This window comes from Gymnodraco acuticeps, unplaced genomic scaffold, assembly GCF_902827175.1.
Source record: "Gymnodraco acuticeps unplaced genomic scaffold, fGymAcu1.1, whole genome shotgun sequence".
In the NCBI taxonomy this organism is placed as follows: domain Eukaryota; kingdom Metazoa; phylum Chordata; class Actinopteri; order Perciformes; family Bathydraconidae; genus Gymnodraco; species Gymnodraco acuticeps.
In genome coordinates, this window is record NW_022990501.1 from 4,925,278 (window position 1) to 4,948,129 (window position 22,852).

Below are 22,852 nucleotides of genomic sequence, written 5' to 3' on the forward strand. Positions count from 1 at the left end.
TGTTTAAATATTCTATGATAACAGGTCAATCATTAAGGAACTGGACCTTGGGCAACATGTGTCTCACAAACAGGCCTCCAAGAAATGGGAGAACCTAAAAAAGAAATACAAGGTAAATGGTGTATTGTTATTGTAAAACATGTTTGTTTTTGAAAAAGCTGAACAAAGATTTCTAACATGCATTTGTTTGCAATAGGAACTTAAAAGGCCAAGGACTGGAACAGGGACTGATCAGGGGGAAGAAACCCCTGCAATATGGCCCTTCTTCATGGCCATGGATGAGGCCATAGGTGCAAGGCCTTCAATTAGTCCTCCTGTCCTTGTTGCCTCAGCCTTGGCAAACCCCACAATCCTCTTTGATCCGGAGGCTGCTTCCTGCTCCTCTTCCTTCCCCCCCCCCAAATGTGGCTGATGATCCAGACACCTCACCACCCTCATCACTGTCTGAGGCTGGAACCACCCAGCAGCCCCCCCCCCAAAAAAGAAAAGGTGCTATGGGAGTGCTGGAGTGCCTAGAACGCGAGGCAGAAAAAGAGGACGAACGCCACAGAGAAATAATGCAGCACTCAGAGACATTTCTAACCCTGTTCGAAAAAATGGTTGTCAAAATGTGATTTATTTTTTCCCCCCCACCATTGGCCATTTCTATGTTGATTATTGATGTTACTTAAAAGACTTGTTTTGTTCGCTTGTATTATTATTTGGAAGACAATAAACCTAATTTAACGTACTGTCCTTCATGTCTTCAATAGTGTATAGGATATAGTAAATACAGGTAGACGGGTGATGAAGGTGACATTGCGTTTGCTTGATTGTTAGATGGCTACATTGTTCTGTGTGGGTTTCATAATGTAGAAGGAAAGGTTTTGCACAAAGTAATGTTGTGCACGGAACTAAAGTGTTTTTTCCAAAGTCTGAAGATTAACCCTGAATATCATCATTTTAAATAAAGATATGTCTGTGCGCTTCATAGGTATAAGGCATTAAAATATACATGACATTTACGGTCTTAATTGCTCATGTCAAACACTCAAAAACAAAAGTGATTGTATTAGAAGACCTGTGTTTATTTTCTGAACCTTTGCTCTGTGCTCGTGATTGAATGATCCAAGAGGTAAGGACATTTGTCTCCAATTTGGGATTATGCAGAAAGACAATTGAGGAAAACCAAGTTTGAAATCAACGGTGCACAGGTTTATTTTATTTCACCTCTTTTCTCTAAAGTGAGAAGTGGAGCTCACTAAAACAAACAAAATTAAATCAGGTATGTGTGCACATAATTTCAAAAACACAAGTTAACAGACAACCACGTTTTGCCAAAAAAAACCACAAAAAAACAAAGTTCATTAGATGTAATCGTGCTCTCAGGTGTGGTGCCATTTGGACAGGAGCAGAGAGTTGTGCAGCAATCCTGTTCCTTAGGTGGTGTCCAGGACTTTCCTGTCCACATGCTGCGGCAGGGGGAGGACTCTGGTCCCCATCTTCAGGGGGGAAGGCTTCAGCATCGTCAAGGACATCGTTCATGTCTATGCACAGATTGTGCAGAAATGCACAACATGCAATGATGTCAGGGGCAAAGCTTGGACTGACCTCCAGCGCTTTGAAAAGGGTGTCCCTCCAGCGAGCCTTCATCCTTCCAAATGCTCTTTCCACCACAGACCGAGCCCTGGCATGATGCCTGTTGAATCTGGCCTGCACCTGGCCGCGAGGGACCTTGTAGGGTGTGAGTAATCCCACTGGTTTTTCCAGGCAGGGATAACCACCGTCCCCAAGGAGGAACCAACCAGCTGGGGGAAACAGTGCCTGGCAGAAGATGGGGCTGTTTCGCAGTACTCTGGCATCATGAACGGAGCCTGGATAGCCGATGAAGACATCCAGGAATCTCCCAGTTGAGTCACAGATGGCCTGCATCTGGATGGAAGGAAACAGCTTGTAATTGATGTACTCCTTGTGGTACTCGTTTCCTGGAGGTTTGATGCGAATATGGCATCCATCAATCGCACCAGCAGCACGGTGAAATGCAGGACTCTTTGCAAGCTGACAGAAGCCATCTGCAATCTCTGGCAGCTCATCTGCGGTTGGCAGGGAAATGAGGGTCTTCAGGTTGGCCTTTATCTTCTCGGTGACGTGTTTGATGATCCTGTGGACCGTCGATTTGGGAATCCCGAATGCTGAACCCACCACAGAGAGCGATAGTCCATGGGCCAAGCTGTAGAGGAGAACAAGCACCTCGATGTCTTGTCCCCATCCGTGGTCCTTTGGGGAGGAAAGCATCTGCACTAAATACACCACACTAGATCGCTTAACTCTAAAGTCCTTCTTTAGACAGGCTTCAGGGTTGGCATACACGGCGAGAATTGGGGCAGTAGCATTGAGCTGCATGTAAAGACCTTTGGCCCCCCTGTAAAAACACACACACACACACACACACACACACACACACACACACACACACACACACACACACACACACACACACACACACACACACACACACACACACACACACACACACACACACACACACACACACACACACACACACACACACACACACACACACACACACACACACACACACACACACACACACACACACACACACACACACACACACACACACACACACACACCACACACACACACACACACACACACACACACACACACACACACACACACCCACACACACACACACACACACACACACACACACACACACACACACACACAATTCTTCTGAGACCAAGTCAAATTAACCTTTCCTTTTTTATTCTATAAACTACTGACAACATTTATCTGTGTTGGAATTCTACAGACACTATACAGATATACACGTATAGCTTATAAGGAAAGACTAAATGAATGTATATCACAATATATCTAAATATCTATTTGTATTACACATACAAAGTTCATAGGCTACTATATAAGAAATAAAGTGAAGATAATTGTTGCAGTAGCAATATTGAAATGTTTACCTGCCACTGGCACATCGCTAAAATGCGCCTCAACCTTCTGCGCCTTCTGTTGGATCTTGCCATTGCACCCGCTAACAGGCGACGGATAGCAACGCAGGTCAATGCAGCCGACAGATGTGGGTTGGACACCATGACGTCCGTTTCCGTTTCCTACGGAGAGAGGGGAGGCCGTCCCAAAGCTTGCCGCTGTATTTATACGCTTAACCCTTAATGGAGGGAACTTCATTCAGCTGTGAGTATGCCTACAGACGGAGTTCACTCCGTCACGGAGGGGGAGGGTCGAGGGAGTGGTTTGGGATTGGGCCTAAGTACAGTCCGCGGCATATCACTTCATAATGTATCATATATTTTCTTATCTGAGTCAGCTGAGCCGTATCTGGCCGTGCAACACTCACAGTGTCACATACTGTATGCAGAAGTATTATTTTAAGCAACACATTAAGTTGACGAAACACTCGAGAAAAATGTAATTAAAGTCAGATCCACTCGTGTTTTAGACGGGGCAGTGATATCATAAACCTGTTAATGTATGCATTCAAACACTTGTTCTTTTGCCAGCTGTATTCACCTTGCAGGTGCAGCTATGTGGCTTTTATCCTGGATAAAGTGTTTAAGTCATGGATGTTTAAAGTGTAACTTCTTCATATGTATATATATTATATTATAGTTGACTTTTCATTCAGGAAGTATGACGCTGCGCTGTCAGTATGCTTCTCCATGTTTGTGATTGGTCGAATGCTCCAAATACCACCCCTTTCATGTGAACGCGCACCTAACTAGATAGGACACGGCTGGCTTGAGCGATCCACTTGATAACCCGCGTCGTAGTCCGTTTAGCGAGAGCGCGTATGTTTTGGATTAGGCCAACCGGCTAACTCAAACATATCCTGGTTAGGTTGAACCAGCTTCGTAGTACAGGCCCCTGGAGGTTTAGGCGATAAGAAACACATTGGTGTGTACACATTTAAAATATGTAATTACTAAATGGGTGAAAATCTCTTGTATCCATAATGGGTAGCATTAATATATATACCAAGGCCGTATTCACCATATACATTGGGGGGGGGGACATCCCCGCGACAGAACTCTCAAATCCCGTTGTGAGAAACTCCGATGATGATCTGTTAATGACAGCTGCAACTATCATGAATGAAAATGGGTTGAGATATCAGACAGGACAATATAGAGAATTAGATTCAGGACAAGAGGAGCAGAGTGCAGCGGAGGGTGAAGGGGATTTTTCAGACGACAGCCCGTTGCGAAACTCCCCTCCTCGTATTCCGCCACTCCGTTTACACGATTACCCAGGATCACCCTACGGCAGCAGTTTTCCAAAAAATGTCCAGCGTACAATTATCACGAGAATGCAAACATCTCAGAATAATAATTCTGCTGAAATTGTGACCGCCCCGAAAATTCTGATAGGAGAGGTTCCAGTTTTTAAGCCCTGGACACCCGCTGAGGTCATTGATGTCACTAACCACGCTCCCAGTCCCACTAAAAGTCCAGATGAGTATCTGTCATGGTTGACTAATGTCTGCTCAGTTTATAACTGTTTGGTTCATGATGTTAAACAGCTGATAATCTTAACATACAAAGCAGATTGGCCCACGTGCAGAGACGAGTTTACATTTCCTGAGTGTACGGCCTATCAGAGCATGCGCTAAGACTCACACAGATGTTTCCCAAGTGACGGCTTGTGTACAAAACCCAACAGAAAATGTCCCAGAATTTATCCAGCGTGGGATAATAATGCGGGCATTAAAAGAGAGGGTAATGATTTGTTTGCCATACAGACCTTGTTACATAATTTAATCCCAGAGACAGCTCAAGCCTACATGATGGCGACTCCTGAATGGCAAGTTAAAACCTGGAAACTGACGATCGCCACAATGCGGGCCCTGCATAGGAGCCAGATATTTCTTACCCCCAGAATTGCACAGCTGCTGCAACAAGTGCCTCAAAATACGCAGGCTTATCAGACTGCAGAAAACACACAACAGTTTCAGGGACAAAACCACACACAGCATTATCAAAATCAGGGAAGATCACAGGATTATCAAAATAAGAGCAGACAGCAGCAGAATAAAAATTCAAAAAAGTTGATGCCGTGTCATGTTTGCGGAGCAACGGACCACTGGGCAGGACAGTGTGATAAGCGGTGGGGGGTCCAGCAGCACACACAGCCCCAGCCCTCCTTTTCTCAGCCCGCCCTTCCTCAGCCCCCCCTTCCCCAGCAGCCCAGACATCCGGCATTAATGCAGCCCCCACGGTATGACAGACAGATCCAGGAGCAAAACGGTCAACAAAGTGGATCTAATAGAAGATAGGGGTGCCAGGAAGAAATAGGATCAGATTCACAGCATTTCCCCATTCAAGCAGCAACAATTCGCCTTTCCAATAACCCGCGTGAAGATCCGATTATGCCCGTTGATTTTAGTGGTACGGCTGTAGATATTTTGATTGACAGCGGTGCCACATTGTCTGCCGTGCGTACTAAGGAGAAAGTGTGTGAAGCAACCAATAAGTTTGTTACAACAATGGGAGTTGCTGGAATTTCTATGTCCGAACCCATTTCAGAGAGCACTAATGTTTCAATTAATGGATCAAACGTGCAACACTCTTTCATTATTTCAGATGGAAGCCCGATCAATCTAATGGGCAGGGACTTACTATGTAAGTTACAGGCAACAATACATTGCACTTCAGATGGATTGTTTTTGACAATTCCTGACAGTAAAGTCTATCAGGCAGTCCAATTAATTCAATCATCGCGAGACAACCTTTATTGTTGGTCATTTCCAGATTTCAACATGATTTCTGTTTTCTCTACAACAGGGATTCAGAAAATTGCTAAAATTTCTCCGGTGTGTGCGTCTTTAATGTCTCTTATGCGACCTGTGTTGAATTGTCACTGCACAGCTGCTTTTAACCCGTCAGATGACTATGCGCGATCAGTAAGGGGTTTTTGCAAGAGTTCAGATTTGTTGAAATGCGAGCAGTTCCTGTTTCTGGGACCACACGGCTGTGCTTTACCCATCAGACTCACAACACCCCAGCAGGTCCTCCATGTTGAAAAAACGATACCTCACGTCATGCTGGCTGTTACCCCAGGGAGTAACCCAAAGGAGGTGGGGGCTATGGCAGCCCGCTGCCAGGCTTGGCTGGAAGCTGCAAAAGTTCCCCCCCCCCCCCCCACACACACACACACCTAAAGTAATTAACTTTGGAGAGGAGCATTTTTTGCTGCATCTCGCTGAGCCAATAGCTCTCCCTCAAAGCACATTCCTCCACTTACAACCAAACCCCCCCCACAGAGTATGGCCCCCCCTCAGATTTTTCAGAAGTCCCGGCTACATTATGGGCCAAACACAAAAACCATGTTGGGTTTGTCAGATCAGCCCCTCCACATCGGGTAACACTTAAAGCCAACGCCAGATTGCCAGCTATCAGACAGTACAATTTACCCCATAGAGCCAGTTTGGGAATTGAAGGAGTCATCCAATCTTTGCTCGATCAGGGCGTATTGATCTACACAACCAGCCCGTGTAATACTCCAATTCTACCCATACCTAAACACAATCGCCCTGATGAGTGGCGCTTTGTCCAAGATTTGCAAGCTATTAACGCTATTGTCATTCCGACAGCTCCAATTGTGCCGGACACTAATTATATCCTTGCTTCTCTGCCCCCAGACTCTAAGTACTACATAGGGATTGATTTGTATTCAGCGTTTTTCTCTGTTCCTCTGCATCCAGACAGCCAGTATCTGTTTGCATTTACTTTTAAAGGTAAACAAATCACATACACGCGCCTCCCACAGGGGTTTGTTGAATCTCCTACGGTGTATGCAGCAGCTGTTAAGAGAGATCTGGACACTTTGGTCCTGACAGGAGGTAGTACCTTGCTTCAGTACGCAGATGACCTGTTGTTAGCTTCTCCCAATAAAGACGCCTGTCGCATCGACTCCATTCTGCTCATGAAAAGACTTTCTGAATGCGGACACAGAGCATCCCTGGCCAAGTTGCAATACTGCCAGACTGAGGTCACGTATTTGGGTCACATTCTGAGGGATGGACACCGTCTCCTCTCGCCAGCAAGGATTTGTCTGTTGAACAAAGTACCACCACCTCGCACAAAGAAGGACATGCTTTCCTTCTTGGGCATGGCAAATCATTGCAGACACTGGATTTTTGAGTATGCTGCGATGGATTCTGTCCTGCGTGCTGCCACTCTACAGGCTGCCCCTAACATTGTTCAGTGGTCTGAGGACATGCACACTGCCTTTCAGGACTTAAAGCGAGCCCTCACATCGGCTCCGGTCCTAGGTCTACCTGACTACCATCAGCCGTTTCACCTGCACGTCCATGAGAAGGGGGTCTTTGCAACGGGCATCTTGGTGCAGAAGCATGGCTCTAATTTCCGGCCTGTTGGGTACTACTCATCTCGACTCTCCCCTGTGGTACTTGGTATGCCTTCATGCCTGCGGGCTGTAGCCGCAGTTGCGATAGTTGTAAAACAATCCTCTCCCATTGTACTGGCCAGTGACTGTGTAGTACATGTCCCACATGCAGTTTTGCATATTCTGAACACCTCTGCTACTCAGCATATGACGGCAGCAAGGCGATCTGGTTATGAAGCGGTAATTCTTTCAAGTCCACACATCACTCTTAAACGTTCCCCCCCCCTAAACCCAGCTATGCTGGTGCTAATTCCAGATTTTGAAATAACACATGACTGCGTCACAACGATTGACATGTCTTCTTCCCCCAGAGCTGATATGTTGCAAACCCCTATCCCTAATTCAGATATGATTCTATACACAGACGGGTCGGCGAGCAGGCCGTCTGACACAGTACACTTAGCAGGCTATGCTGTTGTGAATGACTGGGAAGTTTTAGAAAGCCGGGCCTTGCCAAATGGCACGTCAGCTCAGGCTGCAGAGTTGTATGCTCTGCTTAGGGCGTGTATTTTGGCTGAAGGTAGAGTTGCAACCATTTTCACAGACTCCAGGTATGCATTTGGTTTGTGCCATGATTTTGGTGTCTTGTGGAAAATGCGGTTTCTTAACATCGGCTGGTAAGCCTATTCAACATCATGCGTTAGTAGCTGAGCTATTAGACGCTATCCTGCTCCCTGCACAGCTAGCAGTAGTTAAATGTGCTGCTCACACAAATTCTGATGATCCTATTTCGCGTGGAAATGCGTTAGCCGACACCGCGGCTAAACAAGCAGCAGTTTCCTGCTCTTCTATGGTGCTCCAATGCCCCTCGACACAACCCGCAGAAACCATTTGTTTGCCTTCCTTTAATGATGTCGCGGACATGCAAGCCCGCGCTGATGTTAGAGAGAAAGATTTATGGCTAAGACGAGGTTGTACACTTGACGCTGAGTCCAGCTTGTGGCTCCACCCAGACGGCCGGATGGTTTGTCCCTGTTCGTTCCTCCATGTTTTGGCACATGTTGCACATGGCAAATCACATGTAGGAAAAGGAGGGATGAATGGGATTATAAAGTCACAATGGTTTGCTCCAGGCATCACACTAGCTACACAGACCCTTGTAGATAGATGCATGATATGCCAGCAGACAAGAAGAAGAAATGGTCCAGTTCAGCATGAACACTTACCGCCCCCCTCGGGGCCCTTTGTAAATATGCAAATTGACTTTTCGCACATTCAAATATCTTTTGGTAATAGTGTGCCAGTTCTCCAAATGGGTAGAGGCCTACCCTACCAGAAAAGAAGACGCTAGAACAGTTGTAAAGTGTCTTCTCAAAGATGTTATCCCTGGATTTGGTGTTCCAACAGGGATTAACAGTGACAGAGGTCCAGCATTCATTTCTAAGATAACCCAGAGTCTAGCTACAGTGTTAGGGTTCAAATGGCAATTGCATGTTCCCTATCATCCACAGAGCTCAGGCCAGGTTGAGAGAATGAACTTGACTATAAAGGAGAAACTCACTAAAACAATGTTGACCACAGGACTAAAATGGGTAGACGCTAGGGGTGTTGAAAATAATCGTTTCTACGATGCATTGCGATGCGGACGTGGACGATTCGGTCTCGATGCAGTGACGGAAGATAATCGGTTATAGCGTAGTAACGTTGCTTCCTGATTTTCCGGCCGCGGCTTTACTATAACATTTTTTTTTCTGTCACTTTAATATCAAATCGGTCGGTGACACAGAGATCAGGGAACAGACGTGACAGCGGCACATCGGCACAGCAACACCAAACACGGAGCAGTCTGCTTTATCCACCAACACAACACCACCAGTCCCAACCCAGTCTCACGGCATTTCGTGTTCACCAACACGATTTTTAATCTATTGATTCGTGTTCCCCAACACGATTTGCCCCTTTTTTTCGTGTTGCACAGCACGATTTTTTTTCGTGTTGCACAGCACGATTTTATTATGTATTTCTACTGCTTGCAGCACGTCTTTTTCTCCGGTCGGGTCGAGGAAGACCTGAAGCTGTGTGGTTCATAAAAACATGTTCTTACTCAATATCAAGCCACAATTATTGCTTTTATTTTAAATCGTATAATTTCGGACTTTTGTTGCCGTCTGTGAGGAAAAGAAATGGGGCTCAGAGCCTCAGAATACTGAAATATGTATTTTTTTATATGTTTTTCCTTCTAATTTGTTATTCTTTTCAAAATAACACACTGTTATTTACTCACCAATAATACACAATTATCCTTGATTTTATTTATTGGTTTAATTCCATAATCTCGGGCTTTTTTGGCCTCCGTCAGGGACTGAATTTCAAAAATAAAAATAACCGGACATAGGCATTACCCAAGATCCTCAGCTATGGTTTTAAGCTCGTTTATTGGATGTTTTAGCCGCAATGCATGCTGGGATTTGGTGTTTATATGATATGAAATCCGGAAAACATTTGTACACATTTGTGTACCTTGTGTGGTTAAAGCACGTTATTGAATTATTGTGTTTGATTAAAAAAATATTAAGAGTACATACTTTCATAGGGGGAAAGTATAAATATAGAAATATAGAATATAAAAAAGCAAGAAGATACTATAAGTGATCTCTACAATAAAACAGTTTAGTGCAGGATGTACAAAGATATTAATAGGAGGAGGTGCAAAACAGAAAAACGAATTAACCTTTATTTAAACATTAAATAACAGATTAAGGTCTTCTTTTAAATAAGAAAAAAACGTTGGGGGTATCTATCTACAGATAAATATTAAGCCTGACAAAGTACTTAACGTCTAATATATTGCTTTCCTGCAATGTTAACTATGTTGAAGCACTTATTTTAACTGATATTATACATATGAATTATACTCGTATGTATGTAGATAGAATAAGAAATGTGCAGAATATGACAGTTTAATGGTGGAGGTACACACATATTGATAGGTGTCTTGTAATGCACTGTTGAGGAACCTGTGACCCAAGTGTTTCATTCATTGCATAACTACACCGTAGTTGTGTATATGATATGTCAATAAACCTTTGAAAATCTTGAAAGGGATGTGCAAAATAGCCATAATATACAGTCTTTAATGAACTATTAGTAGAGAATAACGAGTAATGAATATACTTTATTACTCGTTTCCATTCATGTCAATTGCAGATACATGTTTAGTCTGCTCAAGCACCAACTATCAAATATCTCTCCTGATTGTTGGCACTTGACAATCACCTTCCCTGAATTTTACTCAGGTGTAACTAAAGTCTGATTTAAGGGTTGTTTATATTTCACATAATTAATCAGAATCTGCAAAGTAACTCAAATAAATGCAGTGGAGTAAAAATACCAGGTTAACCTCTGAATTGTAGTGGAGTAGAATTACAAAGTAACAATGAGCTGTCATGTGGGTATATATAGCGATTTTCACCCATTTATTAATTATAATAAATAATATATAATAGTTTTACATTTGATAACGCCAATGTGTTTAATACTGGCAACTTCTAATTGTGGGAAAAACGAAAACGTTCAGTAGAGACGTCCCATAGAACATTTGGCGAAACACAATAGCCAGCATCCAGCATGTGTAGTTCTGGGGGGGGCGTTCGATTCCAGTTTTGGATAGTCTGGCGTGGTTTCGTTCCATTTCACACAGCTGTTTGACGCTCTGCGTAACCTTACGGGGGACTGTAGTCCTAAACGATAGCTGGGGATTATGGGTAGTGTAGTGTCTTCGGCCATCCTAAACTCAGAAAGGTTGACAATCGCAATGACGCTCGAAATGTCCCTTATAGTCCTACATCTGTTTCCGGATATTTTATTTTGAAATTCAGTCCCTGACGGACGCCAAAAAAGCCCGAGATTATGGAATTAAAACAATAAATAAAAGCAAGGATAATTGTGTGTTATTGGTGAGTAAATAACAGTGTGTTATTTTTGAAAAAAATAACAAATTAGAAGGAAAAACATATTTAAAAAATACAGATTTCAGTATTCTGAGGCTCTGAGCCCCATTTATTTTCCTCACAGACGGCAACAAAAGTCCGAAATTATACGATTTAAAATAAAAGCAATAATTGTGGCTTGATATTGAGTAAGAACATGTTTTTATGAACCACACAGCTTCAGGTCTTCCTCGACCCGACCGGAGAAAAAGACGTGCTGCAGGCAATAGAAATACATTGCTTTTAAAATCGTGCTGTGCAACACGAAAAGAAATCGTGCTGTGCAACACGAAAAAAAGGGGCAAATCGTGTTGGGGAACACGAATCAATAGATTAAAAATCGTGTTGGTGAACACGAAATGCCGTGAGACTGGGTTGCCAGTCCAGAACTAACAGCAGAAGGACCCGCTCTGAATCACTCCGTGTCGCTGCGGCTCAGGGATTTATGTTTTTCAAAAATAATCGCGTTACAATCATGTCAGGTTTTTGGTGGATTTAATTAAGTCTTGGATTGCAGAGTATGAATGTCCTCTATTAATTCCTCCAAACCCCGCCCCCTCCCTGAAAATAATGAGTGACAGGCTGATTGTGACCCGATAGAAACTTTATTATTCACTTAATTACTGAAATATAATTAAGCTAACTTAATCTCATACATTCATGGGATTTATGTAACAGTAAGACAGAGAATGTAAGTGTGCACCCACATGCAGTATTTTTGTTTGTATGCTATTGTAAATACTCCTGTTGTCTGCTGTGTGTGATGCCACATTCAGGACATTCAGTGTCCTTTTTTTAACAGAAGACTGTTGCTAGAAGCTGCAGCTAGACTGCAGAAGCATTATTTTTTTGTTTTTGAGGATGGAACAACTTCACACACAGATATAGGGAGGCTAGACATACAATTCATTTATTTTGGTTTATAAATGAATGTCAAGACATTTATGTTATTGATTTCTGAAGCACTTTCTAAATAATAAAAAGAGAGTTCATATGTATTTACGGCATGTATGCATTGATGAAAAATAAGCCATGTGCAGTAATATAGAAAATTAAGGATGCAACGCATTGGTATGAATCGTGATGCATCGGGATGCATCGGGATATCGAATTGAATCGAATCGTTGACAGGATAATCGTAATCGAACCGAATCGTGAGACCAGTGAAGATGCACAGCCCTAGTAGACGCGCTGCCGCTAGTTCTGTGCTCCATCAGAAGCGCACCAAATGCGACGACAGGGCTTAGCCCACACAAAGTATTGATGGGAAGGGTAATGTTCACAGGGTCTAGCCCCCCAGTAATACCCCACAAACTCACTCTTTTGTGGACAGATGATTACATGACTAACTATGTCAAATATCTAACTGACATGTTGAGAAAGTTTCACAGGCAGGTGGCTGACAGGCTCCCTCAGCCTGGAGAGGGGCCCACCCAACCTTTTCAGATTGGTGATAATGTACTAATCAAATCGCTTGAAAAAGATTCTTTGTCTCCCAGGTGGAAAGGTCCTTTCCAGGTATTAATAGTGACCAGAACAGCCCTGAGAGTACAAGGTAGAGCGGAGTGGATTCACGCTTCCAGATGTCGTCTCTCTCCTCTACCGGATGCTGGCGTGTGAAGGCAGTCATCATCTTAGTCGTTCTAGGTTTACTATACCTGGCCAAGGACGCCCTGCTAGATGAAGCTCTGAAAATCCCAACGACAGGTGGCGGGGGACCTCGCCCCTCTGAGGGAGAAAATAAGGTGCTCTTATCTAAGAGCGCAGACGACTTGACCACTCAGGGCCCAGACCCTGAGGGCAAAACAACACCAACGGGCAAATCAGTGCCTAGCAACCAGGACAGGTTGTATCCAATCACCACACAGACATTCAGTATGGTGCAAGAGACACAAAGAGAGAGAAAAGGAGGGAGAATCAGGAGGATTGTCTCCCTCCCTGATCATAAGTCAGAGACTATTTCTTTTAACTGCCCAATTTCCATATGTGACTCATCTAACTGTATTATTGTGTTTCCTGTGTCCTTAGTTTACCCAACGTGGGAGATGTATCCAAAGAACCAGTACCATTGGTTCGGGGTCTCATCAGAAGTGGTAAGAATGGCTCTCAACACCATTGAAGACATGCCCCCAGAACTGTGGTGTAGCACTGTAGAACAGTTCAAGACACTGATAAGGGATAAGGTAAAATGTACAATGAGGAAACCAGATTACCAGGTTCCCAATCCAGGTGTCACTGCATGCACATTTACTGGACCAGATAGCAAAACAAATGTTCCATCTACTCCACTTAAACAATCAGGAGGTGATGTAGATTCTTCAAAAAAGGCCTTAATCACTCCTTTTAAACGAACTAAAACTAATTCTGCAGTAAGTTTAATGTTAGACTACGCACATGAACGTAATGTTAGCAACTGTTGGTTGTGCCAAAATATGCCAGAATCCATGCATTCTCCCATGTTTAGCCCAATTCCTTTCACAAAAGCTGATTACGGTTTAGTGAGCTGGAATGACATAGCATCCAGAATTAGCGATGAGGCGGAGGATTGTTACACTCCTTCCTACCCCATAGACTCTGAGCAACCTTTACAGTACAAGGGCTTAGTCTCTCTCATTGTTGATACAGTAAATAAAAATTACCTGCCTGACGGTTTCAAACGGTTGATGTTTTTAAAACTAATATATATGAAGAAATACGTTAACCTAGCTTTTGAATACAGATTCCAGTTAGCTCTAGCTCAGACTAATTGTTCGGCTAACTTTACAAGTCCATGTATAATGCAACCACACACACCCTCCTTGTTGGTTGAAGCTTTGGTAACAGTTGTGCCCTGGTTTGGCTCTAGAACAGTGGACTCCGTGGAGGTTAAAATACATGACTGTACGCAGCCAATACCCTTAGGCAAGCCCCCTACACGTGACTGCTCAGTATATGTTCCCCCAATTGTGGTACATGAATGGAAGAATGTGTCCATCTGTTTCCAGAATGAAGTAGGATCTCACACCTCTCCAGATGTGGGACACAGCGACTGCAATACCATAGTGAGGGTAAACTTAGCCAGAATTCCCCTCCCACAGAGAGTTTACTTAGTTTGTGGGGATCGCGCGTACGGCTGTGTGCCATATGACGTTTTTTATGGCACCTGTTATCTAGCCTACCTAATCCCTTTAATCCGTAAAGTAGAGGCTAATGAGATCGCAGTGATACTTCCCTCTCTACAAAGGAACAGCAGGTCAATTACACAAGGACAACAGATAGCTAGCCTATTTTTGCCTTGGTACGGTATTTATGTTACTCAGCAGGAAATTGTGGCACTGTCCAAAGTTGTAGAACACCATCTAAATGTATCTACTACAACGATGTTAGCTGAACACAAAGAATTGCAGGAAGTTAGGACAGTAGCACTACAGAATCGCATGGCGCTTGATCTCCTCTTAGCTGCCCAGGGGGGCACATGCAAGGTGATGTGCCCCCCTGTTCTTTCATTTCTGATGCCACACCTGAAGTTATGGATATGGCTCATGATACTGCTAGGGGAATAAAATAATTGCATGAAACTCATGGGTTTACATTTGGGGAATTAAGTGGAACCTTTGGATCCTGGGGAGCGGGGTTGGTTAAATTTGTTGTTACTGTTTCAGTGTTTATCTTGGTTGTGCTAATCCTAGTGATCTGTTTGATCACTGTAGTTAAATTAGCCGTGCGAAGGGTTGCCAAGACCGCCCTCCAGGCCCCACAAAGGCTAGTGGGGCATTCGACTGTAAATGACACAATATTGATGTACAACGCTGAGCTTCCAGATCCCTGGGTCTCCATCGCGGTTTCTGACCCATGGGTACCTCCATTCAGCGATTGAGATGTTGTTTAAAGTTGATATTCTGAATAAAAAACAGATGTTTTGATAATTGATTACAGTTGATACACTGAATAAAGAACAGATGTTTTGATAATTGATTACAGTTGATATTCTGAATAAAGAACAGATGTTTTGATAATTGATTACAGTTGATACTCTGAATTAAAGAACAAATGTCTGATTTTTCCTTTCAGGTTGTTATACAAATAAAATGTCTGATTCTTCCTTTTCAGATTTTGAACAAATGTATTTGAATGAAATATATGTATCACTAAGTGCCTTACTCTTGAATAAAGCGTAATGAAGTAAACGTAAAGTAATGTTAAAGATTGAGGACACTGTAACTTTACAGATTACAGATTGATCGATTCATCACTGTGAATTTATACCTTAACTAGGAACCTTAGCTGGATCTCTCATGATTCTGATTTTATACCTCAATTGGATTTCTTATAATCCTAAATTCTAATTGTGTTTTTAATAAGTAATTGCCTTGAAGTAAATCTTTGAGATGTAAACTGATTTAGAATTTGTGTTTGATGAATGAGATTAACTGAGTGATAAATGATAAAAGATCTTATTTTTGAAACATATATTTTGCTATTATATTTTGTATTTCACGTGTTTATTATTGTGCTTTTTGACAAAAGATGCCAAGCACTGAAGAGAGATGATTTTTGTTATGATTGACTGTGTTCAATCATGGTGATTGAAGTGTTTTCAATCTTGTTCTACTTTTGATGTATTAATGTGAGTGAGCCCACCCAACTCTGAAGACGCTTATTGATTTAAGTATTGACTGAAATATTCTTAGACTAATGTTAATTGGTTATCAATAGATTGATAAAAAGAAAGAAACTGTGAGAGAATATTTTAATCTGATCTTGATTGTATAGAGTTTCTCATCTTTTCTTAGAATCTGTGTTATTGCAAATATGCTTTGCGTTAAAGTCAAAGCATGAGTCAAACGAGGCTGAATAATGTAACTGGACAGACTGGACCTTGAAGGAATATGCCAGTCTTTTATCAGTGCCAACGATAAGCACAAAAAGGCTTTTGGGTCCTTTACTTGAGGGTTGGGCTTTTTGGGCGGGTGTCTGGGAGGAAGTTGGGGATCTTTTTTATTTTGAATGAGCGGCAAGCAGCTAGTGCGAGTCGTGGCTGTAAAACAAAAGGGCAATAAAGTGTTCCTGTTTCTACTGAAATTGCGTGGCACAGACCTTTCTATGGATTGCAATTCTTTAATGTGATTATGGTTATAGTTGTACTTTATTCATCCCTAATCTCTGCCATTACAAACAACAAAACAAGAAAAGCTAAACTAGATAAAATAGGGCGATGTAATACAATGCACAATTAGACATTATGGTAAAACATTTTAACCAGTTAAGCCCCAAGCCTGTTTTTCAGGTCTCAGGTTTGAAAATGACATTCCCAGAACAATTGACTATCTTCACTTCTAAAAATGGTTAAATGAATAATCTTTTTTCTCAAAGCAATGATAAACCTGTGAGTTGGATGTAGAAAAAGTCAGAATCAATATAGAAGTTTTTTAAGTAAATTCAGATTGAACATAGTAAAAAAATGTAAATGATAGTGTCCGTGCAAAAAATAAACCATTACTTATAGTGAAAACCACCCTTGAATGATGGGTTAGTAGACTAAAAGCTTTAGGAATCCAAACTATAACATATAATAAGTACCCTGTATCAAGATTGATGCAAAACAAGTATTTCCAAGGCACACCTTTATATGATCATTATAGTTATACAAAATAAGAGAATAACAGAATAACAGGTATGAAATCATTCCAACTCATACTACAGTTTAAAAAGGGAGTGATTTGTAAAATATGCATAAAGAAAAAGTAAATCTGTTCAGTTCTGTTTCACATGGGTGTTGTTGAGATGTATCCATAGATTTAGTCCCTAATGTTGCTCTCAAAGTGCACCAGATTGATGCTTTTAACTTCACCATTTAAAAACAAATCTTCCCGGGGGAGCATGCCCCCGGACCCCCCTAGAGGAGGTTAGGTTCCCCGCCCGCCCACACCCCCCGTCAAATTGTCCCACCCACATTGAGGATGCTTCCTACACCCATGCCTGAGACACAGTTTCGTGACTATTGTTGTGTTTTGCCCCCACGGGCAGGGGGTTTTAAAGTATCCAATGTGTTAGTGATTTTTTATGTATTTTCCTTTAGAATGGCAGGAAATTAGTATTCAAATTTGTATTGAATTTTTGGTCCCCCCCCATGTTGACTCCATGAATACGGCCTTGATATATACCCACATGACAGCTCATTGTTACTTTGTAATTCTACTCCACTACAATTCAGAGGTTAACCTGGTATTTTTACTCCACTACATTTATTTTAGTTACTTTGCAGATTCTGATTAATGATGTGAAATATAAACAACCCTTAAAGCAGACTTTAGTTACACCTGAGTAAGTGCCAACAATCAGGAGAGATATTTGATAGTTGGTGCTTGTAAGGTTTCAGCGTTAGAGTTCTTTTAGTTTATTGTTTTGTGGTTATTATTGTGGCCTTGCATTTTATTTTGTTATTGACTCTACCCTCTCTTTTCAGGGGGGTATACTACGAAGCAGGATTTTCGCTTTGCCGGCTAACTTCAGGGAAAACTCGGGGTTTCCGGTCCTACGAAGCTGGTTCTCTTTTTAGCAGGCTAGATCTCCATGGTAACTTATGCTGTGCGGCTAACCTGGGGGGTATACTAGGAAGCAGGATTTTCGTTTAGCAAGATAACTTCTGGGATTTCCGGTAGTGGGCTAGATCTCCATGGTGACTTATCCTGGAACCTAGTCTGTGCTCCGAAGCAGGATATGTTCCAGGATAAGAGATCAACTCAGCGAAAGCACCACGCCTGCTGACCAATCAGAGCTCAGTGTGCGGAGGAAATACAGTTTAAACTGCGGTTGCAGGAAAGACGGCCGGACAAAATCACCGACTGTGTGAACGTGAAAATGAATAGAATATCACCTCCCATGTTCAGAGCAATCAGACTATTATAACTATCATTATACTATTATGTTAAGAAAGCTTAATTAAATATCTGCCACAACATAAGTAACCAGATCAAAGTAACATTACGTAGCCTACAGTCCGCGGCACTGTGAGTGCAGACGTCGATGTGTCCCATTATCATTCATATCACATCATATCACATCATAATGTATCATATATTTCCTTATCTGAGTCAGCCGAGCTGTATCTGGCTGTGCAACTTTCACAGTGTCACATACTGTATGCAGAAGTATTATTTTAAGCAACACATTAAGTTGACGAAACACTCGAGTCAAATGTAATTAAAGTCAGATCCACTCATGTCTTGGACGGGGCAGTGATATCATAAACCTGTTAATGTACGCATTCAAACACTTGTTCTTTTACCAGCTGTATTCACCTTGCAGGTGCAGCTATGTGGCTTTGATCCTGGATAAAGTGTTTAAGTCATGGATGTTTAAAGTTTAACTTCTTCATATGTCTAATATTATAGTTGACTTTTCATTCAGGAAGTATGACGCTGCGCTGTCAGTACGCTTCTTCATGTTTGTGATTGGTCGAATGCTCCAGATACCACCCCTTTTATGTGAACGCGCACCTAACTAGATAGGACACGGCTGGCTTGAGCGAACGAGTTGATAGCCAGCGTTGTAGGACAGTTTAGCGAGAGCTGCTTTGTTTTGGATTAAGTCAACCGGATAACTCAAAACATATCCAGGATAGGTTGAACCAGCTTCGTAGTACAGGCCCCAGGTGTCTAGACTTCATGTCGTTGTGTGTCACCTGCTAGCTTGTGTGTCTCATGTGCTCATCATCACCAGCCCCGCCCCTGATTGTTTTCACCTGTGCCCCATTAACCGTTGTGTGTATTTATAGCCCTGCTCTCCTTTTGTCTTTTGTCGGTTCGTCTTGTCTCCACGTCGAGTCCATGTCTGTAAACATTAGTGATCTGTTGAGCAACCTAGTAGAACCTAGAGATCTTGTGAGAATCCTAGTAGAACGTAGTAACCTAGTTCAACCTAGAGATCTTGTGAGAATCCTAGTAGAACCTAGTGATCTTATGTTTTTGAAAAGATATTTTTGGAAGTCAACCGAATCGTGCATCTGAGTTCTTGTGAGTCCTTTGTGTCAGAACGAACCGACTTTACAAGATGGACTCAGCCGATTCCACCGCGTTAAAGACGGCCTTGCAGGCGCAAGGAACACTCCTTCATCAACATGAGGGACAGCTGACAGCAATAAATCAAGGGGTCCAGGACTTAAATCCCCGTCAGCACAACTTCCAGTCAACAGTGTCAATAGAGATAAATCACCTGGCTGAGAAAATGCGCGACATACTTACACACCTCGAGGCTTACCCTGCCGTTCCTGCGGCAGAGTTTTCCGGTCCAGCGGAGGTCGGGTTTGCTGATATCCCAGTTCAAGTACCCATGCCATCGTCTACACTCCGCCTCGCTTCGCCAGAGAAGTTCTCCGGGGATTCTGGAAACTGTCGTCCATTCCTGGTACAGTGCGATCTCCATTTCAAACACCAGCCCGCAGCATTTCCCACAGATCAAGCTAAGGTTGCTTTCATAGTGTCTCACTTGACGGGTAGAGCGGGAGCCTGGGCAACAGCAGAATGGCCCCGAGACTCGCCTGTTTGCCAGTCTTTAAGGCTATTCATGGATACTATGAACAAGATTTTTGACCAGACATCACCCGGAAGAGAGTCAGCGAGAGCCCTGGTGAACATCAAACAACGGCAGAGGAGAGTGGCGGATTACGCTATCGAATTCCGGACCCTGGCAGCGGAGAGTGGTTGGAACTCAGCGGCTCTTTTTGATGCGTTTCTGCATGGGTTAGCGGATCCCATAAAGGATCAGTTAGCTCCATTAGAGCTGCCTGAAGATTTGGACTCTCTCATCGCCATGGCTATCCGGGTGGACCAACGCCTAGCAGAGAGACGCCGGGAGAAAGGAGAGAATGCAGGATCCACTCCACTGTTCAGACGGGAGTTACCGAGGCAGCACTACGCTTGGCGGAGAAATACCCGGACTTCGTCTCCAGAACGACCAGCACCCCCTGCCGCCGCGGAGGAACAGATGCAGCTCGGAAGAGCCAAACTCACCCTGGAGGAGCGTCAGCGCCGTCTACGGGAGAGGCGGTGCTTCTACTGCGGCCAGCAGGGCCATGTTCTGGCAGCCTGTTCGGCAAAAGATCAGGCTCATCAGCAGGAAGAGGGACGCTGGTGAGCCGAGTGACTTCTTTCGACCCTCCCTCGAGAAAATTGATTCAGGTACAAATGAAACTTAATGATACAACTGTGACTCAGGATGCATTAATTGATTCAGGGGCTGATGAGAGCTTGTTAGACTGGGAGTTGGCTAAAAGTTTGAACTTAAACATTGTCCTTCTAGATCAGCCATTAGAGGCTAGTGCTTTGGACGGCCGCCTTTTATGTACAGTCACACATCGCACTGAGCCCATAGTTATTGTCATAGATCAGGAGCACCGTGAGCAGATTAGTTTTCATTTATTTAACTCTGCGCAACATCCTCTCATTTTGGGTTACCCTTGGCTTGTTAAACATAACCCTCATGTTGATTGGCATACAGGAAAGGTTAAGGGGTGGGGGAGTGATTGCTCTTGTTCATGTTTAGCCTCTTATACAGTTTTGAGTGGACGCCACAGATCTAGGGACTTTAAACAGGCGCCAGGTAGTGACAGTGTCACTTCTTCGAAACATTCTGACTTTCCTGACTTGTCCAAAGTGCCTGAGTGTTATCTTGACATTAAGGAGGTGTTTAACAAAACACGAGCTACTTCCTTGCCTCCCCATAGACCGTATGATTGCCCCATAGACCGTCTCTCGGGCTCTACTATCCCCAAAGGCCGGTTGTACTCTCTCTCTGGTCCAGAAAGGGAGGCCATGGAAGAGTATATCGGATCATCACTCAAAGCTGGCAGCAGCAGGTTTCTTTTTTGTGGGGAAAAAGGACGGTTCATTAAGGCCCTGTATTGATTACAGTCCACTAAATCAGATCACGATAAAGAACAGATATCCCCTTCCACTCATCTCTACTGCATTTGAACTATTACAAGGAGCTAAGTTGTTCACCAAGTTAGACTTAAGGAATGCATATCACCTACTGTGCATCAGGGAGGGGGATGAGTGGAAAACAGGGTTCAATACACCTACAGGACATTACGAATATTTGGTTATGCCTTTTGGACTTTCTAATGCACCTGCTGTTTTCCAAACACTCATCAATGATATATTAAGAGATTTTCTGAATATATTCTGTTGTGTGTATCTCGATGATATTCTCATCTTTTCTCCTGATGAGAAAACCCATGTTAACCATGTTCACCTTGTTCTTGAGAGACTCCTTGAGAACAATTTTGTTGTAAAAGCCGAAAAATGTGAGTTTCATGTCAACTCAGTGTCATTTTTGGGCTTTGTGATTTCCCCAAACAAAATGGAAATGGACCCAGCAAAGGTCAGCGACGTGGCTAATTGGCCAACGTCAAGTTCCAGAAAACAAGTTCAGCAATTGTTGGGGTTTGCTAACTTTTACAAACGTTTCATACACAATTTCAGTGCCATTGCCTCTCCTCTCCATGCCCTTACCTCTCCCCATGTTCAGTTTGTGTGGACTTCACAGGCAGAGGACTCTTTCCAGAAACTGAAGAAAAGGTTCACAACAGCTCCCATCCTGACTGTACCTGATACCAGCCAACAGTTTGTGATAGCGGTAGACACCTCCAACGATGGCGTTGGGGCTATATTGTCCCAGAGGTCAGCGGCGGACAACAAGCTTCATCCTTGTGCCTATCTCTCCCGAAAACTGTCATCTGCTGAGAGGAATTATGACGTGGGAACTGTTGGCTGTGAAGATTGCTTTGGAGGAGTGGCGGCACTGGTTGGAGGGAGCGGAGCAGGATTTCCTGGTCTGGACGGATCACAAAAACCTGCAATACATCAGGAAGGTCAAACGTTTGAACTCTAGACAGGCCAGGTGGGCTTTATTCTTTAATCGATTTAGTATCACTCTGTCATATCGACCTGGTTCACAGAACGGAAAGCCTGATGCACTCTCCAGAATGTATGATCCTGAGCCAGTCCCCAAGAGTCCAGAACCCATTCTGCGGCCAGACCGAGTGATAGGGAGTGTGACTTGGCCCATTGAAGTCAAGGTCAAACAAGCAAACAGCGGGAATCCTGTCCCTAGAGGGTGTCCTCAGAATCGCTTGTTTGTGCCGGAGCAACTTCGATCTCAAGTGATTCATTGGGCCCATACGTCTGTACCAGGGTTTCCGCTAGGATTTTTTCTCGGCGGTCAAATATCCGGGCAGAATTTATTTTACCGGACAAATTTAAAACTTACCGGTCATATTTCAATAATAATAATAAGAGTTGTGGAGCAGAGTCTCCGTTAGCAGGTAATTACCGGACTATGAGCAGATATGCTTCAGTTTAAAACTCAGTTCACGGGGCTCATTTTTATATTGCTTCAGTTTATAATCGTAACAGATCGAAAAATTCAGCTCCATTTTTCAATAAATGATTCCACAACATAATTATTACATTCAAACAAACTACTTGTAGTAGATAACG

At 43.2% G+C, this 22,852-nt stretch overlaps 1 protein-coding gene across 1 annotated transcript; it reads right to left on the reverse strand.

The window, feature by feature from the left end:
• Window positions 1-578: 578 nt before the first annotated feature.
• LOC117552912 (putative nuclease HARBI1) lies at window positions 579-20,272 on the reverse strand. Its single transcript, XM_034226594.1, has 4 exons — window positions 19,599-20,272; window positions 2,982-3,131; window positions 1,363-2,237; window positions 579-584 (listed from the first exon to the last, which is right to left on the reverse strand). The coding sequence occupies exons 1-4, from the start codon at window positions 19,687-19,689 to the stop codon at window positions 579-581; spliced, it is 1,122 nt and encodes a 373-aa protein (XP_034082485.1). The 5' UTR covers window positions 19,690-20,272.
• Between the last annotated feature and the right edge of the window lie 2,580 nt (window positions 20,273-22,852).

Coding starts and splice junctions, on each gene's coding strand:
- LOC117552912 (XM_034226594.1), bottom strand. CDS start 19,689: ATGGCATGGGTACTTGAACTGGGATATCAGCAAACCCGACCTCCGCTG. Junction 3,132..19,598: donor ACGGCAGGGTAAGCCTCGAG/GTGTGTAAGTAT, acceptor CTCTCTCCGTAG/GAAACGGAAACGGACGTCAT. Junction 2,238..2,981: donor TAGCGATGTGCCAGTGGCAG/GTAAACATTTCA, acceptor GATGGGGACAAG/ACATCGAGGTGCTTGTTCTC.